The 25,916-nt window shown below is 40.9% G+C and overlaps 1 protein-coding gene across 1 annotated transcript in view; it reads right to left on the bottom strand.

Moving 5' to 3' along the window:
* Nucleotides 1-417: 417 nt before the first annotated feature.
* The window catches only part of LOC126703787 (probable disease resistance protein At4g14610), a 46,965-nt gene continuing 21,466 nt past the window's right edge, over nucleotides 418-25,916 (bottom strand). Inside the window, exons 2-5 of the mRNA XM_050402858.1 lie at nucleotides 6,755-7,502; nucleotides 1,459-1,522; nucleotides 573-1,331; nucleotides 418-431 (exon numbers count right to left, since the gene is read on the bottom strand). Coding sequence (XP_050258815.1) covers nucleotides 418-431; nucleotides 573-1,331; nucleotides 1,459-1,522; nucleotides 6,755-7,501 — 1,584 coding nt within the window. The 5' untranslated portion in view covers nucleotide 7,502. The remainder of the gene's footprint in view (nucleotides 432-572; nucleotides 1,332-1,458; nucleotides 1,523-6,754; nucleotides 7,503-25,916) is intronic.

Below are 25,916 nucleotides of genomic sequence, written 5' to 3' on the forward strand. Positions count from 1 at the left end.
CTTCCAAACTTATGTGGAAATTCCGCATTCGTTTGAGGGGGGATGACAGCGCAAGCTCAGAATCAAATATTGAAGAAGAAGAAGCACCTGTTCCAACGGCTAGTTCTCAGTCCAAAACGATGTCGTGTAGTAAAGTGCTTAGACACAAAACACGCCTAAAATGTAACGGTGTCGTTTCTCATTAAACCCAACGATGTCGTTTTGGACTATATCTGTTATTGAAGGACTGAAGGATCACGCACGTGTAAGAATCTGTTACGACTCGTGTGAGACGGTTAGAAGTCTGTTGTACCAGACTTCGTTGGGCTTCTCTCTCCCTTCTTCTCTGATGTATCTATATATATTGTATCCCTTCACTAGTAATGTATTGTATTGTATTGTTCTCTTTGATATCAATAATATTTGAGCTTTTCCAGTTTATTCTTCAGTCTCTGTTTTTCGTTTCTGGTTTAGTTAACACAGTAACAGTGAGAGAGAGCTTGGTTTTGTCATGTATCCAAAAAAATCAAATTGAAGAAAATTTTCTGTCTTGTGATTTCCAACTTGGATTCTAAATGATTTAAGGCAATTACCTCCCCGCCTTCTTAACATGCAGTTCTGAATGAAAGTTTGGAAGCAAACAAGTGTTGGAAAGTAGATTTCAAGACTCTTCAGTTTTCCAAACTGGGAAGGTAGCTCCACCAATTGAACACAATTGTTGAGGTATAATACCCTTAGATTTATCAAACTAGAAATAGATGGTGGCAGTGATGTGATTCTTGTATCATACAAATCCAAAACACAAAGTTCATGCATGTATTTAAAGAACAAATCTGGAATATTAGTCAAGCTTGGATTTTTCTGGAGCAACAATGTTGAGATTTCACTACAAGCAGGCGTATCAGGTAGAGTAAATGACATCTGGCGGATCAATGAGACCCTTTTCACATCTTCCCATTGCTGCTCTTCTATTTCACCTTTGGCTACCAAAAATTTCGAATTATTTTCTCTGTTGTATGCGAGCTTAAGATATATTTGTTGGAGAAATTGGGGCATCTTAAAGTGCCCCGCTTTCCTGCACCTTTCCACCAAATATTTACTTTCAAATTCAGTCACTATTTCATGTCCTTCGTCTCGGGCAGGTCTAAGCTTTTTAGCATTTTTAGCAATCAATCGTTCTCCTATCCAGCACTCAATCAGGTACTCCTGGTAAAGTTCAGAGTCAGGAGGGAAAATTGCCCAATGCAATAGGCAAGGCTGCCGATCTTTAGTTAGACTGTCATATATAAGTTCAACAGCTTTGTAAAACTCTTCCATTTCTTCCAATATTTTCTTGCTTGGTGTCCGCAATTCTGTTCAATACAGATTTCCATGTACCATAATCTTCCACATTTCTCAACCTAACTGCTATTAACTTAATCAAATGTGGCACCCCACTGCAGAAGTCGAGTAATTTCTTTCCAATTATCTTATACTTACGTTGATCTATTATATCTCCCATTATTTCTCGAAACAATTTTTTGGCATCAACCTCCGATAATCCCTTAATTTCGATTTCTTCATCCGTAAACTCACAAAAACTTCTGTCTCTACATGCAAAAACCACTCGTCCATGATTATGGTTGTCGACGTGAATGCCAACTTTTTTCAAATTAATTTTCGAGGAAACTTGGTCAAGAAGTAACAGATACTTCTTGTTAGCTAGTGCTATGGATATTATTGTTAGTGTGGCTTGAATTTTACCACAAGCCCATAAGGCCCAACCAAGCCCAATCCGGCCATAAAAGTGACATAATACAAGTTGAAAAAGGAATCCCACTTGTGCCGACTTTCATAAAGTAACATATATATATATGCTTTATTATATGCGGCAATGTTGTAGAGAATTGAGTAGAGAGAAATTCTAATTAACCTAGTAAGGAGCCACATAAGAGGAAATAGAGAAAAGAGAGGCAGTCAGCTTCTATTCTTATTTTTTCTGTGAGAGAGTGCTAGGGTGTAATTGGGATTTGGGTTTCTTCAGAGTGTTCTTGTGCACTATTGTATTTTCCCTGATAATAGTGAAATCCCTGCAACTCCGTGGACGTAGGCAAATTGCCGAACCACGTAAATATTGTCTTGTGCGTGTGATTATTTTTCTTTGGCGTGTGTTTTCTCTATTTATTTTGTTTCTCACAGGTTGGGATTTTTGGTTAAATTCCCTACAACTGGTATCAGAGCCTAGGGTTAGGTTTGAGTGGGAGCAATGACAGAGGAAGCAGGAAAGGCGTCTGGAATAGAAAAGTTTGATGGCACAGACTTCGCGTATTGGAGGATGCAGATTGAGGATTACCTTTATGGGAGGAAATTGCATCAACCGCTTCTAGGGGAAAAACCTGAGGCTATGAAGGCTGAGGAATGGGCTCTTCTTGACAGACAGGTACTAGGAGTTATCAGGTTAACTCTGTCTAGGTCTGTTGCACACAATGTTGTAAAGGAGAAGACCACAGCAGATCTGATGAAAGCTTTGTCTGGTATGTATGAAAAGCCGTCAGCAAACAATAAGGTGCACTTGATGAAGAAACTGTTCAATCTGAAGATGGCAGAGAATGCATCAGTAGCACAACATCTGAATGAATTTAATACTATCACAAATCAATTGTCGTCTGTAGAAATTGATTTTGATGATGAGATTCGTGCTCTGATCGTCTTGGCTTCTTTGCCAAACAGTTGGGAGGCAATGAGGATGGCAGTAAGCAATTCTACAGGAAAAGAAAAACTCAAGTACAATGATATACGAGATTTAATTCTGACTGAGGAAATTTGCAGAAGAGATGCAGGTGAATTCTCAGGATCTGGTTCTGCCCTAAACCTTGAGACAAGAGGCAGAGGTAATAACAGAAATTCAAATCGGGGCAGATCAAAATCCAGAAATTCTAATCGGAACAGAAGTAAATCTAGATCAGGCCAACAAGTACAATGCTGGAATTGTGGGAAAACAGGTCACTTTAGGAATCAATGCAAAAGTCCTAAGAAGAAGAATGAAGATGATTCTGCTAATACTGTAACAGAAGAGGTACAGGATGCATTACTTCTTGCAGTAGACAGTCCACTTGATGATTGGGTTTTGGATTCAGGAGCTTCGTTTCATACCACTCCACACCGAGAAATCATACAGAATTATGTTGCAGGTGATTTTGGTAAGGTGTATTTGGCTGATGGTTCAGCCTTGGATGTTGTGGGTATGGGAGATGTTCGAATATTGTTGCCCAATGGGTCTGTTTGGTTACTGGAGAAGATTCGACATATTCCTGACCTGAGGAGGAATCTGATTTCTGTTGGACAACTTGATGATGAAGGACATGCAATACTATTTGTTGGTGGTACTTGGAAGGTTACAAAGGGAGCTAGGGTATTGGCTCGTGGAAAGAAGACTGGTACTCTGTATATGACCTCAAGTCCAAGAGACACAATTGCAGTTGCTGATGCAAGTACTGATACAAGCCTATGGCACCGAAGACTTGGTCACATGAGTGAGAAAGGGATGAAGATGCTGCTGTCAAAAGGAAAATTACCAGAATTAAAGTCCATTGATTTTGACATGTGTGAAAGTTGCATCTTAGGAAAGCAGAAAAAGGTGAGCTTCTTGAAAACTGGCAGGACACCGAAGGCTGAAAAATTGGAGTTAGTACACACTGATTTGTGGGGGCCTTCTCCGGTTGCATCCCTTGGAGGTTCAAGGTACTACATCACTTTCATTGATGACTCAAGTAGAAAGGTGTGGGTTTATTTTCTGAAAAATAAATCAGATGTATTTGAAACCTTTAAGAAGTGGAAGGCCATGGTTGAGACAGAAACAGGTTTGAAAGTAAAATGTTTGAGGTCAGATAATGGAGGAGAGTACATAGATGGAGGGTTCAGTGAGTATTGTGCTGCACAGGGAATTAGGATGGAGAAGACCATTCCTAGGACACCACAGCAGAATGGTGTGGCTGAGCGCATGAATAGAACTCTCAATGAGCGTGCTAGGAGTATGAGGTTGCATGCTGGACTACCAAAAACTTTTTGGGCTGATGCTGTTAGCACTGCAGCTTACCTGATAAACCGAGGACCTTCAGTTCCCATGGAGTTCAGACTTCCTGAGGAGGTTTGGAGCGGTAAAGAGGTAAAGTTTTCACACTTAAAAGTTTTTGGTTGTATTTCTTATGTTCATATTGATTCTGATGCTCGTAGTAAACTTGATGCAAAGTCTAAAATATGTTTTTTCATTGGCTATGGTGATGAGAAATTTGGCTATAGGTTTTGGGATGAACAAAACAGGAAAATCATCAGAAGTAGAAATGTGATATTTAATGAACAGGTTATGTACAAGGACAGGTCTACTGTAGTGTCAGATGTTACAGGGATAGATCAAAAGAAATCTAAGTTTGTCAACTTAGATGAATTGACTGAAGGTACTGTCCAGAAAAGGGGTGAAGAAGATAAGGAGAATGTAAATTCACAGGTAGATCTGAGTACACCTGTAGCTGAAGTCCGCAGATCTTCCAGGAACATTAGACCTCCACAGCGTTATTCACCCACTTTAAATTATCTCCTGTTGACTGATGGTGGTGAGCCAGAGTGTTATGATAAAGCCTTGCAAGATGAGAATTCAAGCAAGTGGGAGTTAGCCATGAAGGATGAGATGGATTCCTTGTTGGGGAATCAGACATGGGAACTGACTGAATTGCCAGTAGGAAAGAAGGCTTTGCACAACAAGTGGGTATACAGAATAAAGAATGAGTATGATGGTAGCAAACGTTACAAGGCCAGATTAGTTGTTAAAGGGTTCCAGCAGAAGGAAGGCATTGACTACACAGAGATATTTTCTCCAGTTGTGAAGATGTCAACAATCAGACTAGTACTGGGAATGGTGGCTGCAGAAAACTTACATCTTGAGCAGTTAGATGTGAAGACAGCATTCCTTCATGGTGACTTGGAGGAAGACCTTTACATGATTCAGCCAGAAGGGTTCATTGCTCAAGGACAAGAGAATTTAGTTTGCAAACTAAGAAAGAGCTTGTATGGCCTAAAACAAGCTCCTAGACAGTGGTACAAGAAATTTGACAGTTTTATGCACAGAATTGGGTTCAAGAGATGTGAAGCTGATCACTGTTGCTATGTTAAGTTTTTTGACAATTCTTACATCATATTACTGTTGTATGTGGATGATATGCTTATTGCAGGGTCTAGCATTGAGGAGATTAATAATCTGAAGAAGCAATTGTCCAAACAGTTTGCAATGAAGGATTTGGGAGCTGCAAAGCAAATCCTTGGTATGAGAATCATTAGAGACAAGGCTAATGGTACATTGAAGCTTTCACAGTCAGAGTATGTGAAGAAAGTTCTCAGCAGGCTCAACATGAATGAAGCTAAACCAGTGAGCACACCCTTGGGTAGTCATTTCAAACTAAGCAAAGAACAATCACCGAAGACAGAAGAAGAAAGGGACCACATGAGCAAGGTGCCCTATGCCTCAGCTATTGGCAGCTTGATGTATGCTATGGTGTGTACAAGGCCAGACATTGCACATGCAGTGGGAGTTGTGAGCAGATTCATGAGTAGGCCTGGAAAGCAGCATTGGGAGGCAGTCAAGTGGATTCTGAGATATCTGAAGGGTTCATCAGATACATGTCTTTGCTTCACAGGTGCAAGTTTGAAACTGCAGGGTTATGTAGATGCTGATTTTGCTGGTGATATTGATAGTAGAAAGAGTACTACTGGGTTTGTTTTTACTCTGGGTGGTACAGCTATATCATGGGCTTCAAATCTACAGAAGATTGTTACTTTGTCTAGTACAGAAGCTGAGTATGTTGCAGCAACTGAAGCTGGAAAGGAGATGATTTGGCTACATGGTTTCTTAGATGAATTGGGTAAGAAGCAGAAGATGGGCATTCTACACAGTGACAGTCAGAGTGCAATCTTTCTTGCCAAAAATTCGGCTTTTCATTCAAAGTCGAAGCACATACAGACAAAATACCACTTTATCCGTTATCTTGTTGAAGATAAGCTGGTAATGCTTGAGAAAATTTGTGGATCTAAGAACCCGGCAGACATGTTGACTAAGGGTGTCACTATTGAGAAGTTGAAGCTGTGCGCAGCTTCAATTGGTCTTCTAGCTTGAGGACAGGAGGATGAGTTGCAGGGATGAGGGATTGTGTTATGGAGGATTGTGGTTGATGTTTGCAGCTTGTGAGCCCTTAAGGGCTAAGGTGGAGCTGATGGAGGAGTTTGCTAGTGTATCTTGATCAATTCAAGCCAAGGTGGAGATTTGTTAGTGTGGCTTGAATTTTACCACAAGCCCATAAGGCCCAACCAAGCCCAATCCGGCCATAAAAGTGACATAATACAAGTTGAAAAAGGAATCCCACTTGTGCCGACTTTCATAAAGTAACATATATATATATGCTTTATTATATGCGGCAATGTTGTAGAGAATTGAGTAGAGAGAAATTCTAATTAACCTAGTAAGGAGCCACATAAGAGGAAATAGAGAAAAGAGAGGCAGTCAGCTTCTATTCTTATTTTTTCTGTGAGAGAGTGCTAGGGTGTAATTGGGATTTGGGTTTCTTCAGAGTGTTCTTGTGCACTATTGTATTTTCCCTGATAATAGTGAAATCCCTGCAACTCCGTGGACGTAGGCAAATTGCCGAACCACGTAAATATTGTCTTGTGCGTGTGATTATTTTTCTTTGGCGTGTGTTTTCTCTATTTATTTTGTTTCTCACAGGTTGGGATTTTTGGTTAAATTCCCTACAATTATGTCTGCCATGATAGAACTGCTCAGGTGACCTTGCATTTGTAGATTTAACTGCTCTACAATTTTCTTTTGTATCCCTTCCACGATCTCCATCTCTGGTACTGGTAGAGTAACATAGAAGACAATTTCAAATAGCTCACCAACTCTGTCATTCAGGTGTTCCATTACCGTTGTTTTTCCCATTCCTGGTAGTCCAAATACGCCAATTGTCTTCAATTTATCATTTTTTAGACACATTATTAGTCTTTCTACGTGTTCATCAAGAGATGGCATATCATTTATCTTCATTGGATGCTTCTTTATGACTGAGACGGATGGCCTTGGTTCCATTTTAGTAATTTTCTTCTCTTCTTCTCGTAGAAGTATTATCTCACCAGTCATTGTAACTATATCTTTGCCAAGTTTTAACAAAGAACGAAATGGATAGAATCCGCATAAACGTCTGCTAGTATTATCATATCTATTCCTCAGATCTTGAATTTTATCTTTCATCTTTTGCACTTCAGTAAGCCATCCGGAGCATTGACTTGTCATTTCCATTGTTGGGTTTCTCTCTTTCTCATTTATTACATCTTTCTCTATATCACAAAGTCGTTTTTCTTCCGTTTTAAGTTTGTCAAAATTTTTGCTGAGAATTCTCACATAATCACATTTACTCTTCAAATAACTTACCATTCCGTGCCCATATTGTGCTGCCACTGGCACGATATTCCCAATTGCTTGTGCACCTGTTTGCTCCAACATCCTGCATAAGTTTTATAAAAGGAATATAAGAGTGGTCTCATTATAATAATAAAATAAAAAATTCGTGAAATGAAGCCCCCACTTGCTATTAAAATTATGACTTCCGAGAGTTGAAATTTTGTACAAATTAGGATAATGAGTGTTTTCTATCCTGTTTGCAAATTTAGCCTCGTCATAGTCTCATAAATTATAATGCGCACCACATCAGTTTATTTAGCTTTTTTAGATTGTTTTTCTGAAAACCGGACCCAAAGCTAAAAGCTAGTAAGAGAAAAATTGGATCCAAACGTGATGGAACACAAATCCGTCAGTAAGAGTGAGCAGATGGAATCTCTTGTGGAATGTGAAGGTTTGCTCGATGAGGGACACCGGTGTGGTGCCTGCCACAAAGTCTCCGATGCCAAAGTTAGGATAACAATTAAACACAGTAAAGAAGTCAAATATAATTTCAGAGTATTTTTGCATATATCCTCTTCTGTTGGTTGTATGAAAGTTTTATACCTGAGGCCTTAAGGGCTAGCCGTTGAGGCTATTAATGCTCTCTGAAGTAACGCCCCTGGTCCAATAATGAGACTTTTAAGAGGCTCCCAACGGTCTGCCTGGTCGATTTAGTAACTGCTCAGGTCATTGATTGACTGCATTGAATAACTCCCTGCCTTCGTCAGTGATGATGGCTTTCTTCGTTGTTTCTGATGACCTCGTCATGGATGATTCCCCCGTCATTAATGTTATCTTCGTCAGCGGGATGTAGAATCGTCATTCCCGTCAGTTGCCCCCCAGGTTCTGGGGTCGTCGGTGACACGTCATGACGATCACAGAAGATGAAAATTTTTTCTTGTGACTCTTGGGGTTCTGTTCCACTTTTAATGCTTAGTGGCAGCGCTACACGCAATCATGGCCACGTGGCGCGTGATGGTCTGTGGAATTAATGGCATGACCCTTGGGTTTCCCGCTGGTTTTTCAATCGTTTTTTGGCCCACATTTAAAACTTCTCCTCTTTAACTTTTCTTCTACTTCTCAGAGAGCAAAGACAGACCAATTCTTCAGAGCATTTTCTTGGGACTTACATTCTCCAAATTTCCTTGCGCTGTGCTTCTGCTGTTCCACCATTGGAGGTACATTTTTCTTTCCTTTTTCTTTCTTCTTTTTCTTCTTTTACTGTAGCATAATTTCTGATTTGCTATTCCCTTTTGCTTCTATTTTGTTGTTGGTCCTTATTTTTCTTTTGGGGTTTCAGTTTCGTACCTTATTTTTCTACCCTCCGATTTCTGCATTTTCCATGGTTGATAGCTTGGAGGTTAGGATAGCTTGCCCGTCGATCTCCTTCCTTTTTGCGCGTCTGGGGGGGTGTTTGGGTACTTACCCTTTTTTAGAAAATTTTGTGTACGAAGGCAATAGTCTGAGCGTCGTTTTGGGCGAATTGTTGCCCTTGCTCCGTCAATCGCTTAATTGGTTCGAGGGTTTAGGAGGGAGAGGATTAATGTCTGAGGTTAGGTCTAGTGATCTTGAGACTGGGCTATCATCCAGTGGTGGCCCGGCTGAAGGAGATACAGCCGTCTCTGGCCCTCGAGAGGTTAGGGCTTTTTATGCCCTTAATGAGATTTGTGGTCTGGATGACGAGACCGTGAATAGATTCAAGGATAGGTTTCAATTTCCGTCTAGGGTTCGTGTTCGTCTACCTAGGGAAGAAGATAGGGCCTATCACTTTTTTCCAGGCGAAATATGCTTTTACGAGTCAACCTTCACCTGTGGGCTTAGGCTCCCCGTCCACCCGTTCCTGATGGAACTTTTAGATCACTTTGGCATAGCTCCTGGGCAGCTCATGCCTAACTCGTGGAGGATCGTCATCAACTGTATGCAAATATGGTTGGCCTCTAACGGGGATATGATCAGGATAGGCGAGCTCACCTACCTGTATCGTTTAAAAGAGTCTAAGGAGTGGGGGTATTATGAATTAATCCCTTGGGAGAGAAAGACTAGGATCGTCAAGGGATTGCCCTCGTCATTCAGGTATTGGAAGTCGCACTTTTTCTTTGTGTCTGGGGACGACTTCGAGACTCAATCCAGCAGTGATTGGGGTGATATCCCGAGGTTGCTCCGTCGGTGGGGAACCCCGACCTTAGGTGCGTCAGTATTTCTCCCCGTTGTTTCAATTTTGCCAATTTTAAGGCTCTGGTCTTGCTGACTTCTCTGTTTCTTTGTTTGGTATAGTTAAGAGACGGCCTGGACTGAAGAACCGGTATAAGGAACGCATAGAGACTGCGATTGGGTACGCTGAGACGATTGAAAGCTGGGACGAGCTGGTTGACCCCCGGTCTCTTGCATTTTATAATCTAGGTCCTGACCCGTCTCCTTTCGTTCTTTGTCAGCTTGGCATCAAAGGCAAAAAGAGTAAGTTTTGACTTCGTCGATGTTTGACTCTTCTTATGTACACTTAAGCAATCTTTGACTGGCACTTTCTTCTTGCAGAGATGTCGACGAAATTCAACAAGGATATGTATGCAAAGATGAGATCAAAGAAGGACGAACCACTGTCCAATCTGGGGAAGAAGGCAGTGCGAGTTACCGGTAAAGGCCCTGCTTCCATGCCCCTTAGCATCGTCCCTTCCATCGCTTCCGAAACGACGAGGACTGCCTCCCCGATCGTCTCGATAGAGGAGATTCCCACTCCCGGCTCCAAAAGGCCGCGCGTGGTTGGCAAAGGGAAAGAGAAGACCGATACTCGTTCGTCCACCATTTGGGATGACGAGACGTTGGCCATAGAAAGGGCTCATGAGGTCGTTACTCCAGCGGACTTGAAGGCTCTTTCTGATATGTCCCTAAACGATGTGGCTTCTCGTCATGTCCACAAACTCGTCCAGGTATGGAGTCCTTCCTTTTATATTTCATCACCCTTTTTTTTTTTTTTTTTTTTTTACAGATGACTTCATAATTTTCTCCAGGTGTTGGGAGAGAGCCTCCATATTACCGCTGAATACCTCACTCAAGGGGCCAAGGTGGCGTCTCTGACAACCCGGATGGAGGCCTTGGAGAAAGAGAACTCTGACCTGAGGACGAACCTGATCACCTCCATGGACGAGGCAACGACTTTGAAGGAAAAAGTTAAAGTGCTGGAGGACGACCTTAGAGTTGAGCGCGAGTTGACTCACGAGAAGGACGAGCAGCTTCTTGCAGCCAAGGAGAAACTTGTGACCATCGCTGCTCGATCTGTGGAGGCTTTCCAGACCACTGACGAGTACAACACTGTGCTCTTCAGTTGGTATTTCAAAGGTTTCGAGCTTCTTCGGAGGTACATGATCAAGCATCCTTCTGGAGTCAACCTGGAGAGTCTGGACTTGGAAGAAGTTGACAAGGAAATGAATCTGGATGAGGCGACTTCATCTTCTGCCCCTGGCGATGACGCACCTGAGCCTGTTGCTGACGTACCGGCCAGTGAAGGCACAGCCGATGCCTGATTTTGATACTTAGAAAATTTTTTGTTTTATGGTGGGTGCCCGTCTTGTTTTGGGCCTTTCTTTTTGTAAATCTAATTTCAAAACAGTTAATTTTATTTTGAAAACAATGATAGTGGCCTAGTGGTTATGGGCTGGAATGAAGCGTACTTACTTTTCCTCTAGATGTTTTGGCTGTTTTACATCCGTCCACAATTTTTGTGCTTTGTTAATTAGTTGTTGATTTGATGCACTGCGCTCTTTTCTCCGTCAACTGACTTCTGCCATTTGTGACTTTAGGGGGTGCTGCCTGGGCGACTTATGTCCGTCCAGGCGGACTCTTGTCACTTAGTCTTTTAACCATCCTATGATGGTCGTCAGTAACTTACATCCGTCAAGGCGGAATCTTATTACTTAGTCTTTTAACCATACTATTATGGTCGTCAGTAACTTACATCCGTCAAGGCGGAATCTTGTTACTTAGTCTTTTAACCATCCTATGATGGTCGTCAGTAACTTACATCCGTCAAGGCGGAATCTTGTTACTTAGTCTTTTAACCATACTATTATGGTCGTCAGTAACTTACATCTGTCAAGGCAGAATCTTGTTACTTAGTCTTTTAACCATACTATTATGGCCGTCAGTAACTTACATCCGTCAAGGCGGAATCTTGTTACTTGGTCTTTTAACCATACTATTATGGTCGTCAGTAACTTACATCCGTCAAGGCGGAATCTTGTTACTTAGTGATTTATAGGCCTCATGGTCGACCTGTACTGCCTGCGCAAAAACATCAGAGGAATAATACTTTTATTAACTTCAATAACGAATGCATTCGTGTATTACATTTACTCATGGTATTTCTTTAAATGCTCAATGTTCCAAGGACGAGGGAGCTTTTGTCCGTCCATAGTTTCCAGATGGTAACTTCCTTGCCTAGAGTAGTGAACGACGCGATAAGGCCCTTCCCATGTAGGGCCCAGCTTCCCTTGAGTAGGGTCTTTAGTTGCTATAGTGACTTTGCGAAGGACGAGGTCCCCTATGTCCAGACGCCTGAGTTTGACCCTCTTGTTGTAGTACTCGGCCATCTTTTTTTGATACTTTGTCATTCTACTGGACGCATTGTCTCTTACTTCATTCAGGCAATCCAGGTTGAACCGCAGTTCCTCGTCATTGAGTCCATCTCTGAAAGTTCCTCGTCTGATGCTTGTTACTCCAACTTCTACTGGGATTACTGCCTCTATGCCATAGGTGAGCCTGAAGGGTGTCTCTCCTGTTGGGGTTCTGGCTGTAGTCCTGTATGCCCACAGGACACTAGGTAGTTCTTCTGGCCAGGCACCTTTTGCTTCGTCCAGCTTGGTTTTGATTATCTTGAGCAGCGTCCTGTTCGTTACTTCCATCTGTCCGTTTGCCTGAGGATGTCCCGGGGATGAGAACTGATTCTTGATCCCGAGGTCCGAGCAGAAATCCCTGAAGCCTTGGCTGTCGAACTGCCTCCCATTATCAGATATGATTGTCAAGGGAATCCAGAACCTGCAGATTATGTTTTTCCACACGAAGCTCCGGATCCGAGCCTTAGTGATGGTTGCTAGGGCCTCTGCTTCAACCCATTTTGTGAAATAGTCAATAGCAACTAGAAGGAATTTTACCTGGCCTTTACCTTGGGGCAGAGGACCGACGATATCGATTCCCCATTGTGCGAACGGCCGTGGGGAGGCTATGGTCGTCATTTTCTCCGCTGGAAGCCGTTGCACATTCCCGTACTGCTGGCATCTGTCGCACCTTCTGACGATATCAGCAGCATCCCCCTGCATAGTTGGCCAAAAATACCCCGCTCTTATCACCTTGTTGACTAGGGATCTAGAGCCGGCATGGTCGCCACAGATTCCTCCATGTACTTCTTCCAGGATGTATTTGGCTTCATCCTCGTCGACACACTTTAGATAAGGCATAGAGAAGCCTCTCTTGTACAAGACGTCATTCAGGATCGTGAACCTGGCAGCTCTCTTTTTGACCTTTCTGGCTTCGTCAGTATACTGAGGTAGGTGTCCGTCCTGGAGGAAGGATATTATGGGCGTCATCCAGGTGTCTGTGCTCTGGATAGAGAACGCCGCCACCTCTTCAATACTCGGGTGTTTCTGGATCTCTATTGCCATGTCTGTGCTCGTCTTCCCTTCTTCTGATGACGCTAGTTTTGATACTTCGTCGGCCCCAATATTCTGGCTTCTTGGTATCTGGACGAACTCCACTGTGTCGAACTCTCGTGTTAGTTGTCTTGTCAGTTTAAGGTATTTCTGCATCCTTTCTTCCTTTGCCTCATACTCTCCACTGATCTGTCCGATTACCAGCTTTGAATCACTCTGGATCAGCAAGTTTTTGGCACCAAGAGCTTTTCCAAGCCTCAAGCCCGTCAATATTCCTTCATATTCGGCTTCGTTATTGGTGGCTGGGAACTCCAGTTGAACCCCATATTTCATCACTTCTCCGTCGGGGGTGGTTATGACGACCCCTACTCCCCCCCTCTTTTGGGCTGACGACCCATCTGTCTGTATTGTCCATTTATCAACTTCGTCTGTAGTTCCATCTTCGTCTGGAAGAGTGAATTCAGCGATGAAGTCAGCCAGAGCTTGTGCCTTGATAGCTGCTCTTGGATAGTACTCGATGTCAAATTGGCTGAGTTCGATTGCCCATTGGACCATTCTCCCTGCTGCTTCCAGTTTGTTCATTGATTTCTTAATTGGCTGATCCGTCATCACAAGGATAGGATTTGACTGGAAATACGGCCTGAGCTTGCGCGAGGCTACTATAAGTGCAAACGCAATCTTTTCGATCCTTGGGTACCTGAACTCAGCTCCTTGAAAGGCTTGACTGACGTAGTACACCGGGAGTTGCTTCTTGCCTTCTTCTCTAATCAAGGCTGCGCTTACTGCCGAGGCTGACACCGCCAGGTACAAGTATAGGTTCTCCCCTCCTTTGGACGGGCTCAAGAGAGGTGGACTGCTCAGATATTGCTTCAGCTCTTGGAACGCTGCTTCGCATTCGTCGGTCCAAGCAAAAGCCTGCTTGAGGGTTTTGAAGAAGGGCAGGCATTTGTCTGTGGCCCTAGAGACGAACCTATTTAGAGCTACTATCCTTCCTGTAAGTTTTTGTACATCCTTGACGGTCTTGGGTGAGGCCATGTCAATGATAGCTCGTACTTTTTCTGGATTTGCTTCTATTCCTCTCTGGGACACCATGAATCCCAAGAACTTTCCCGAGGCTACCCCAAAAACACATTTGCTTGGATTCAACTTCATCTGGTGTTTTCTCAGGGTTGTAAAAGTCTCCTCCAGGTCATCCAGATAAGCGAGCTCCTCCTTGCTCTTGACGAGCATATCGTCTACGTATACTTCCATGTTCCTGCCAATCTGTTGGCTGAACATTTTGTTTACCAATCTTTGGTACGTAGCTCCAGCATTTTTCAACCCAAAAGGCATCACCTTGTAACAGTAGAGTCCTTGGCTCGTGATGAAGGCAGTCTTCTCCTGGTCTTCTTCAGCCATCTTTATCTGGTTGTATCCTGAGAAGGCGTCCATGAATGTCAGTAGCTTGTGTCCGGCGGTGGAGTCCACGAGCTGGTCTATCCTTGGTAGAGGGAAGCTGTCCTTTGGGCATGCTTTGTTCAGGTCGGTGAAGTCTACACACATTCTCCATTTTCCGTTTGCTTTCTTTACCAGGACGACGTTGGCGAGCCATTCTGGATAATATACTTCCCGGATGAATCCCACTGTCAAGAGTTTGGTTACTTCCTCTGCTACTGCCTGATCTCGTTCTGGAGCGAACGTTCTTCGTCGTTGCTGGACGGGCTTCCTGCTGGGGTCTACATTCAGCCTATGCTGGATGACTTCCGGAGATATGCCTGGCATGTCCTCGTGACTCTATGCAAAGACATCCAGATTCCCCTTAAGGAATTTTATGAGTCTCGTTTTCATCTCGGGGCTTAGCGTCGTCCCTATCCTGGTCGTCTTGTCCACATTTCCTTCTACCAACTCCACTACTTCCAGGGTCTCCATCCCGTCCTCCTCTTTTTCTTCAATCGTCCACGTGTGGTTCTCCTTTCTTGCTAGTACGGCCTGGTAACATTCCCTTGCCAGGAATTGGTCGCCCTTCACTTCACCCACGCCGTTGTCTGTTGGGAATTTCACCTTCAAACAGTAGGTCGACGTCGCCGCCTTCCACTTGTTTAGGGTGGGCCTCCCAATGATGACATTGTAGGACGAGGGGCAATCTACCACCAGGAAGTCTACTTGTTTGGTCAACTGCAATGGGTAGGTCCCTGCCGTCACCATCAGAGTCACTATTCCCCTGGGGTAGACCCTGTCTCCACTGAAGCTGACGAGCGGAGAGTCAAAAGGGCGGAGCCTTTTTGGATCTAATCTCAACTGCTGGAAGGCGGGGAGGTAGATGATATCCGCTTAGCTCCCGTTATCAATAAGGATCCTTCTGGTATTGAACCCCTCTATATTCAGCACTATGACCAGGGGATCGTTGTGAGGCTGCTTTACTCCCCTGGCGTCTCCTTCATTAAAGGACATGTCTTGGTAGGTTCGTCGGTGCTTGGACGGAGGCATGGTGTGGACGCTATTCACCTGTCTGTGGCATGCTTTTTTGAGTGATCTAAATGACCCTCCTGAGGATGGTCCTCCCGTGATCGTGTTTATCTCCCCGATCACTTTGCGTGGAGGTTGGGACGGATGGTCGTCATCTCGAGTGAAGGATTCATGTTGGGTCCTGTTGTCGTCTCTGAACTTGCTATATTCTCCTTTCTTTACATACTTCTGTAACTTTCCTTTCCGTATTAATTCCTCTATTTGTTCCTTCAGGTCTCTGCAATCTTCTGTGTTGTGGCCGTGGTCTCTATGGAACCGGCAATACTTGTTCTTGTCACGTACGTTGGGGGACGAGTGTAAAGGCCTGGGCCATTTGAGATAATGCTCGTCCTTGATCTGCGTGAAAATCTTGTCAACAGGCATAACCAAAGGAGTAAATTTTACCTGACGAGGATTTTTGTCGTCTCTCCTTCTATTCCCGTCATTGTTCCGACGTTCTAGTCTATCTCTTTTTTGCCCTCTGCGGTCGTCTTCCCCTTTGGACTTGTCTCCTAGCCTCTCAGTACCTTTTATGGCAGCTAGAGCATCTTCCGCGTTCATGTACTTTTGTGCCTTCAGGAGCATCTCAGCCATTGTCTTCGGGGGGGTTTTTGGCAAGAGAGGCCACAAGGTCTCTGGATCTCAACCCTGCTTTGAAGGTCGTCAGCTGCACCTTGTCATCAGCTTCGTCCACTTCCAGAGTTTCTCGGGTGAATCGCTTGACATATGACCTCAGAGTCTCCTTCTCTCCCTGTCTTATGGTGAGTAAGTAATCTACTGGTCTCCTTGGGCGTTGTCCCCCTATGAAGTGGCGCAAGAAAACACTACTCAGCTGATCGAAGTTGTCTATGGACGAGTTTGGCAACTTAGTAAACCACTCTCTTGCAGCTCCTTTGAGAGTCGTAGGGAAGGAACGACACAATATTTCGTCAGGTGGTTGCTGAAGACCCAAAGTCGTCTTAAAGGTATTAAGATGATCCTAAGGGTCCTTCAGTCTGTCGAATGGTTCTAATTGAGGCAGGTGAAACTTTGACGGCACGGGGCAATCAAGTACCGCTGCAGTGAAGGGCAAATCTGTAGCCCTTATCATTTTGTCCACACTCCGGTCTGTCTTTTCTTTTATAGCGCTCCTTAGTTCGTCCATCTCTTTCCTCATTTCCCGAAGAAGATCTGAGTTCTGTTCGTCCGAAGTAGTTGGTCTCTAGGGGGTTTCCCTCCGTTGGCTATCCCCTTCTTCCTCCGTGTTACCCTTGGATCGGTTTTCTTCCTGTTGAGCTTGCTGAACCTGCTGGAGCCGCAGCTTCATTTCCTGGTTCTGTCTGGTGAGTTCCTCGATGGTGGCTGCAAGGGCTTGAACTTGCTGGGCCAAGGTTGCTGAATCTGGGTTGGATTCCATCTGGATATGGAGAATTGATGGAAACTACGTCTTCGAATATGAATCTGAAAACTCGTTCCCACAGACGGCGCCAAACTGATGGAACACAAATCCGTCAGTAAGAGTGAGCAGATGGAATCTCTTGTGGAATGTGAAGGTTTGCTCAATGAGGGACACCGGTGTGGTGCCTGCCACAAAGTCTCCGATGCCAAAGTTAGGATAACAATTAAACACAGTAAAGAAGTCAAATATAATTTCAGAGTATTTTTGCATATATCCTCTTCTGTTGGTTTTATGAAAGTTTTATACTTGAGGCCTTAAGGGCTAGCCGTTGAGGCTATTAATGCTCTCTGAAGTAACGCCCCTGGTCCAATAATGAGACTTTTAAGAGGCTCCCAACGATCTGCCTGGTCGATTTAGTAACTGCTCAGGTCATTGATTGACTGCATTGAATAACTCCCTGCCTTCGTCAGTGATGATGGCTTTCTTCGTTGTTTCTGATGACCTCGTCATGGATGATTCCCCCGTCATTAATGTTATCTTCGTCAGCGGGATGTAGAATCGTCATTCCCGTCAAAACGGACACTATAGTCTTGATCTGTCGGTTATGGCGTTGGTGACCTCAAGGCTTGTGGGACAGGGAAGTTCCACTTCGACTTATCTGGTTCAAGTGTTATGCCCATTTGCGCATGGCCTGGAGGCTTCAGTCTCAACGACCTTTTGGAGCCCACAGTCATTCGGTTCAAGGGGTCCTTTGTGTGTAGGCTCTCAAAATGTTGGGCCATTAAGACAGGCTTAGTACAGACCTACTTATTAAGTTGGGCTAATTTTTACTATGTAGCTCAAAATTACTCCTGGGCATCACAACTTCACAAGCCAGGCTTCATCAATGGGCCTAAATTCTATTTGACCGAGTCAAAGTCAATGTGTTTGACCTCCAATACGAGGGAGGTCAAAGTTTCATATCCTAGATGCAGGGGATGTCAAATTTGACGATTATGTAAATTTGAAATCTAAACTTTTTATTTTTTATTTTTTGGCTTCGGTGATGACTCAGGTCAGAAGATGCCATGATGGGTGAATCAAAGAGATTGAAGCTATCAGCCTATCACCATCTATCACCATTGATGATGGTGCCAATCCCTATAATGAAACCTCAATAGCTGAAAGTGGTGCCAAAAAGCAAGCAAATAGGGCAAAATTGAGGAGGTTGAGCATCAAAGAGAGAGCATGAAATAAACCAAACATTAATGGTTAGAAATATTAGAAGATTGTATTGTATTTCTCAAGTAATAACATATATGTTTCAAAAAAAAAAAAAATTAATATATACAAAGTGCCTTTATAAAGTAAGCAAGTGTGCTATATAAGTATGTGTGCTAAGCAAGATAAGTAAAGTGAGCCTAAAACCTACAAGCCTATTACAAGTTAACAACCCCTCTCAAACTCAAGGTGGGTATGAAACCAACTTGAACTTGTCAACCAAAGTACGAAAACGTCCCTTAGGATGTGACTTAGTGAAAATATCTGCAAGTTGATCTTGAAAGGAGACTAAGAGCAGCTTGAGAACACCATGGACAAGATAATAATGAATAAAATGACAATCAGTCTCGTGTGTTTAGTCTGTTCATGGAAGACATCATTGTGAGCAATATAAATGACACTTTGGATATCACAATAAAGAGGAGTAGTAGAGGATGTGGACACATTTAAATCTTTGAAAAGCTATCGGATCTAGAAGAGTTCAAATGTGGTATTAGTAAGGACACAATATTTCACTTCAGTGTTGGAGTGGGCTACAACAGTTTGTTTCTTGCTTCACCTAGAGATTAGAGAAGAACCAAGAAGGAAACAATTGACCTTCGATCAGTGGGATGTCTGCCAAATTAGCATCAGAGAGTGCACAGAGAACAAGAGATTGAGCAGAGTAGTAAAGGCCATAAAAGATAGTGTACTTCAAGTATTGAAGAATGCACAGGACAACAACATAGTGAGTTGATCGTGGAGCAAACAGAAACTGGCTCCTTTGGTGAACAACATAAGAAATGTTTAGATGAGTGACAATGAGATAAACCAAGCTGCCAACCAATCGTCTATAAAGAGAGGGATTAGACAGTGGTTTCCAAGTTAAAGGAGTCAGCTGCGCATTAAGTTCAACTAGAGTATCAACAGTTTTACTATCAATAAGTCTAGTTCGATACAAAAGTTCAGAAGCACACTTGACTTGAGTAATATAAAGTCCATCAATTGAATGAGTGATTTCAAGACCCAAAAAGTAGCTGAGATTGTCAAGATTTTTCATCTCAAACTACTGATAGAGAAAATCCTTGAGTTCTTGAATACCACTGAGGTCATCACCAGTTATGATCATGTCATCCACATACAGGAGAAGTAATATAGTGTCTTTGTCGATGCAACGAAGAAATAAGGCAGAATCATAAGGACTGGCAGTGTAACCCAAGAGAAAGATAGTAGAGTTGAACTTGTTAAACCAAGTTAGTGGAGCTTGTTTAAGGCCGTAAAGTGCACGCCAAAGGTGCAAACCTTATTTGATTCAATAGAGAGATCGGGAGGAGGTTGCATATAAACTTTTTCACTTAAATTCCTATTAAAGAAATCATTTTTGACATCCATCTGAAAAAGATCCCATTTATTAGCAGCAGCAATAGCTAAGAGAACACGAACAAATGAGATTCGAGCAACTGAAGTAAAGGTCTCTTCGTAATCAATTTCATACTCCTGTGTAAAACCTTTTGCAACGAGACAAGCTTTATAATGGACCTATCAAAGCAAGTCTTGATTCTATAGATCCATTTACAATCAACCACAAACTTCCTAGGAGGGAGATTCACCAAATCCCAAGTATGGTTTTTGGATAATGCATCAAGTTTTTCTTTAATTGTAATCTGCCATAAAGAGTTAGTGGAAGCCTCATGATAAGTGTGAGGCTCATGTAGTACAACAAGGATAGTGTAACAATGATAGTCAAGTCAATGTACAAGAATGGATCTTACTCGAGTTGAGTGATGATTGTGCAAGATCTTCAGGTGGAGCAGAAGTAGGAGTAGGGGACCTAGACATAAAGTTGGGTAGCTCATCTTCGATCTGTTCATTTAAGGGTGATCTAAGAGAGGCATCAAAAATATCTGGTGGTTGGTTAGAGAAGTCTAGAGGATTGAGAGCAACTAGGGAAGGAATATGTGACTTGTTTGGAAAGAGTTCTAAGACAAAGGAGGTAGGCAGGGAGGAACAAAAGTGAGAGAGCTCAAGAAAGGAATGATGTTCCCAAAAGACAACATTTCTCTAGGGATATGAAGATGATGAGAGACAAGATCATAACACCGATACCCATTTTGAGTTTTGTCATAGCCAAGAAAACAAAAAAGCTTAAATCGAGGCTCAAGTTTGTTATACTTATGAGGTTAAAGAAGAACATAACATGCATAACAGAATGAGCGAAGGTGGTGATAGTCAGGAGGTGACCCAAAAAGTCACTCATATGGAGTTTGATTTTGGATAACAGTGTTGGGAAAGCAATCAATAGCATGAATCACATGAAGAGCATCTTCGCCCTAAAATAGAGTAGGAACTTTGGCAGAGAGAAGGAGAGCACAAATAGTGTTAAAAATATAACAAAGTTTTTGTTCGGCTCTACCATTTTGCTGAGAGGTACTTGGACAAGTTAGATGATGAATAGTGCCATAAGAATACAAAATAGCTTGGAAAGCATATTAAGTGTATTCAAGAGCATTATTAGATCAAACAATTTTGATGCATTTAGAAAGTTGAATTTCAACTATTTTTGCAAAGTTTCAATATATTTGTAACAATTCAGAATGATTTTTCATATGAAATATCCAACTATAACAAGAATAGTCATCAACCTAGACAACGAAATATTGAGATCCATCAATACTAGAAACAGGTGAAGTCCCCCAATCATTAGAATGAATTAGGTCAAAGATATTAGTAGACACTGGTTCACTATTCTTAAAAAGCAAAACTGGTTGTTTTCCTAACTGACATGAAACACAATCAAAATTTTTTTTTTGATGCTGAATCTAACAAACCTCTAGAAGTTAAGTGTTTTACCCAAGAGGAAGATACGTGACTAAGTCGAGCATGCCAAAGTGAGAGAGAAATTATAGAAGAAACCATAACAACAACAGAGACATGAGCAATAGATGGAATATAAAGGATGTCCACGGGAAACATTTGCCCAACTCTAGGACCAGTCTCAAGAACTTGTCTCATCCTCGGATCCTACATAGTACACCCAAAATAATTAAGGGTAATGTGATAACCTAATTGTCCCACATAGAATAAATTTTAAGAAAGTTTAGGAACATTAAAAACCCCAAAAACTAAGAGGTTAGAGGTCAAGATAGAAACTATATTATGACCTTGCATTATGGAACCATCACTTGTATGAATATTAAAAAGGTGTGGTGGAGGTTCAAGTTGAGAAAATAAGGACGTGTGAGGTGTCATGTGATTGCAACAAGCAGAATCCATAAGCCAAGAAGAAGGAGACATACCAAATAAAGCTTAGAGAGAAGAAGAAAAAGATGCATTACCAACCATATGAATGGTATTAGCGATGATGTTTTGCAAGTCAATTGTGGAAATGGTGATAGTGGATCCAGAAGACTTGAACTTAACTAAGATGGGAGCCATTGGTTGGTAGTCTCATTGTTAGTAATAGCCGCAATAGGAGCAGTTGATTTGTTGCAATGATAGCATGTCTCAATAGTATGACCAAGATGTTTGCAAAAATTGAAAAATCGTTTGTTGGATTGTCGATGACGATAACAAGTCTGAATACTATGGCCAAGATGTTTGCAATAATTGCAAAAGCTTTTATTGGTTTGGCGGCAATGATTGTTGCAATGAGAAGAAGAAATATCCTTGTTCTTCGTTTTGAGGAAAAATAAGCCAAGATAGATTGCAAAAATGAAATCTATACAAAAAACTAGGTAAGGAGTACCTAGACTACAAATATAGGCCAATTGAGTGATTTAGGAGCTTTAAATGATGAAATAGAATTCAAAATTGGAATCTACATGAAAAACTGAGCAAGCTAGTCCCTTTTGAAACTTTTGACTATTCAGCCAAAAGTCAACACCTGAAGTCAATAGTCAAACCCAAACGTCAACAGTCAAATTGGTAGTATTAAAACAATCAAAGTCAACTTTGTAGGTCAAACCAAGTTAATGGTGAGTGCTGATGTGGTAGATAGTAGACGTGGCAAGATGATGCATAGGGCTAACGTGGCATGATGATGCGTAGTGATGGCGTGGCAAATAACGTCAGCAAATTGTGAACTAGGCGCGTGCGATGCATGACACATGTGAGTTTGATGCAAATAGCATTGGTGGTATGTGAAGACTCCTATTGTGGCACTGTTTCCACAATTGAGCAAATCAGCGGATGGTGATCAAGGTGGTACTTGGAAAAGTGTAATTGGAGTAGGATTCATGGAGGCAACACTATGGGCAGTGGTCTTTGCGGTGTGGGGCTCCTTAATGGCAGTGGTTGCAGGTCAAGAACCTAAAGATAACGATTGAGATGCATCGAAGGTTCGACGACAAATGGCTGTGGCGGTGAAAGTGGTTGTGAGTATGGAGTAACACCAAAAGATAAGAATGCTAAGAAAAAGGTCAAACTAGTGACTCTGATACCATATTAAAAATACTGGAAGATTGTATTATATTTCTCATGTAATAACATATACAAGAGTGTCTTTATATAGTAGGCAAGTGTACTATACAAGTATGTGCGCTAAGCAAGACAAGTAAAGTGGGCCTAAAACCCACGAGCCTATTACACGTTAACATTAATGCTAAGGTTTGTTTTCACTATTTTCTATAAATAAAAAAATAAAAAATAAAAAAAAGGGTTTGTTTTCACTATTATGTTGTGGGTGAAGGGGAGTTTAGGGTTCTTTATCATAGGCTGAGGAGGTGGGTTTATCCATGCCCCCTACTCATCCATGGTCATCCTTGACTGGAATTGTCGTGGGTTGACTCGCCTTGCGGCAATTCGTAGCCTACAGGCATGAGTGCAAGATCATAGGTTTATTTTGCTAGAAATAAAAGTGGATTGTATAAAAATAAAGTCTCTAGTTAGAAGGTTGGGGTATAATTTTGAAATGACCCTTCTAGCTAAAGGGTTTGCTAGAGGTCTATGCTTATTTGGGAAGGATGGGAATGGGATAGACCTTGAGGTCTTGTTCCAAAACAAAATGTCATCAATGTTTTAGTTTTTCAAAGCCTATCAACAGACCATGGATGCTCATTGCTTTTTATGGTCCTCCAATGGCTACTTGTAAAGCTTCTTCTCAAGCTTCTCTTCACGCCATTGCAAGTTCTTTTGTGAGGTGATGGCTGTCCATAGGAGATTTCAATGCAATTATGAATCAGAGTGAAAGAAAAGTGGAAGATTGTTGGCTTCTTCTTCCTCAAGGGGCTTAAGAGGCTTCAAGAATGACACCGGGCTGATTGATTTGGGTTTCACTGGGTGTCGATCAATGGTCTAACGAGAGGCATAGTGATGCTGGATGCACAAGGAGATTTTTATTTTTATTTAATATTATTTATGTTTGCAAGTTGGCTTTATTTTTACAATTTAAGTCATAGTAGTTTATTAGGTTATTAGTATTTTAAATTTGGAAGCAATGTTATTTTTGTAATATGGCAATTAGGGCTTCTTATGACAATTAGAACTAAGATTTAGCAATCCTTTATTGTACTTTTTTCAAGGAAATGAAGATTATGATGAATGAAAAAAAGTGGCATTTTGGATTCTTCTAGATCTGCATTGCTTGGCCCTTACTCAAGCCTAGGTGTTGACTCTAGTGGTTTTCCTTGCTTGACACTAACTCAAGTTTAAGTATTGACTATTAGGTCATACTAATCGCAAACCCGAGCAATGCGTGAGAATATTATTAATGATCATTTTGTGGTTAAACTTAATTATTTAAAAGTAAAAGTTTTATAATAATAATTTGTTAAGGATCATTTTGTGAATCTCTGAAATAAAATTTTTACCACATAAGTTAGTAAACTACCATTAATTAAAAATTAAAAAACCCAAAGACATATAACAAAATTTATCAAGTTATTCAAACAAAATTTTTCAAGAAATCATTTAAATCAGCCATCAAATATATGACACATCCTAGAAACTTTATAATTAAACATAGTGTAGAGTAAATATGGCTTTTACAAAAACAATGAATTCAAATTGACACAATAAGAATAATAATAAAAATAAAAAGAAGACAAACCTTAATGTAAATTTTTGTGTGGTTGAATATTACTCTCATACTTGTGCACTCCATGTTATGGTTTGTTCATATATATATATAGGTGAGTGAGAATGTAATTATTATTTGAATGATTATTGTGATTTATTGATAATAATTAATAAAAAATAATTAAAACCTAAAATGCGTTTTATTTTCTAATATAATAGAGGAGCCTAATTGATTGTCATTTAAATTAATTAAAACAATCGAGAGCATACTCATATAGTCAAACATTTGTATTACCTATAGGCAAAGAAAGAGTTGTTCTTATAGTGTTTGATAACTTTTGTATTCTATGAACCATTCTAGAAAGGATTTTGATTTTATTATTATTATTATTATTATTATGCATTAGAGTTACAATTTTTAGATACTTTATTATGTTTTGGCCAAGATGACATGATAATGAAAATGGAGCTTATTTGTAGTATAAGTAATATATTTTGTCATTTTTTGGTTCAATGCATCCTAATATGAAGTAGACATTATGCAAATCTTTGTTCTTTATTTCTACTTCTAAAATTCAGGAGGTAATGAAAAAAAATCCAACAACTGCTAGAACATTTTCTTTTTAATTTATCAAATATTGGTTTTTTGCTTTCTTTTCATTGGAGCTAATTGGTGAAAATTTTGGGCTTTCATTTTTGGGGATGATGTAACTTTTTTATGGAACTAGATGCTTTTTTTTTTAGAATACTAAGTATTTTTAACATTCACACACACGAGGAGAGGGGAAAAGGTTTTTAAAGAAATTTGAAGTAGTGTATATCCAAAATGACCTAACTCTTAGATACATTTAACACAAACACACACACACGGAGAGAGGGGAGAAGGTTTTTAAAGAAACTTACAGTGGTGTATATTCAAAATGGTCTAATTCTTGGATACACAGCACAAACTTTAAACCTCTTTAACTCACGCTTATTTTCCAATGTGGAATTAACCAATTATTTTTTCTTTTGAGAATACTAAGTATTTTTAACACACACACACACACACGTTAATGGATAAGAAGATATTGAATCAAAATTTTTCTTACCTAATATTCTTTTTTACTATCCTTATTACTGCAATGAAATCCAATGAAACACACCTTAGGAATTTTTTATGAGTGTTGAAAACCCATTTATGAATGAAGTTTACTAACATAATAGTACTCTTTAATATTTGTTCTTCTACATGAACATCGCCATTTTTGTTTATTATTATTATTATTATTTATAATCCTTCTTATAGTCATTTTATCAAACACGTGGAAATATAGAACTGCAAATATTTGTTTACCTTCAACATCGAAACAGAGAGCAAACCACTTTCTTAGCAACATTTCATTGTAAAAGAGACATAAAAAAATAAAAATTAAAAATTAAAAACACATAACACTCCAATATATAAAACACATTTGAATTACCATATGATTTTATGGAATAAAGCGATATCCCCATTCAAGTATATAGGCTTGTTGTTTTGAAAGAAGCTCTATATTGGTACAAGTTAAATCCAAAACCTTTCCCCTTATGGGTAAGAGAAACAAAGAACGTTTTAATGGTTTATATATCTTCTATTTGATTTTATAGGAGCAATGGCAACTGAACAAGTATGAATTGTTTGGATTCAATGAGAAGAGGAAGAGGTAAGAAAGGAGGAGATAGAAAGTTTGAGGCATTAAGG

This window comes from Quercus robur, chromosome 10 (genome assembly GCF_932294415.1).
Source record: "Quercus robur chromosome 10, dhQueRobu3.1, whole genome shotgun sequence".
NCBI lineage: Eukaryota > Viridiplantae > Streptophyta > Magnoliopsida > Fagales > Fagaceae > Quercus > Quercus robur.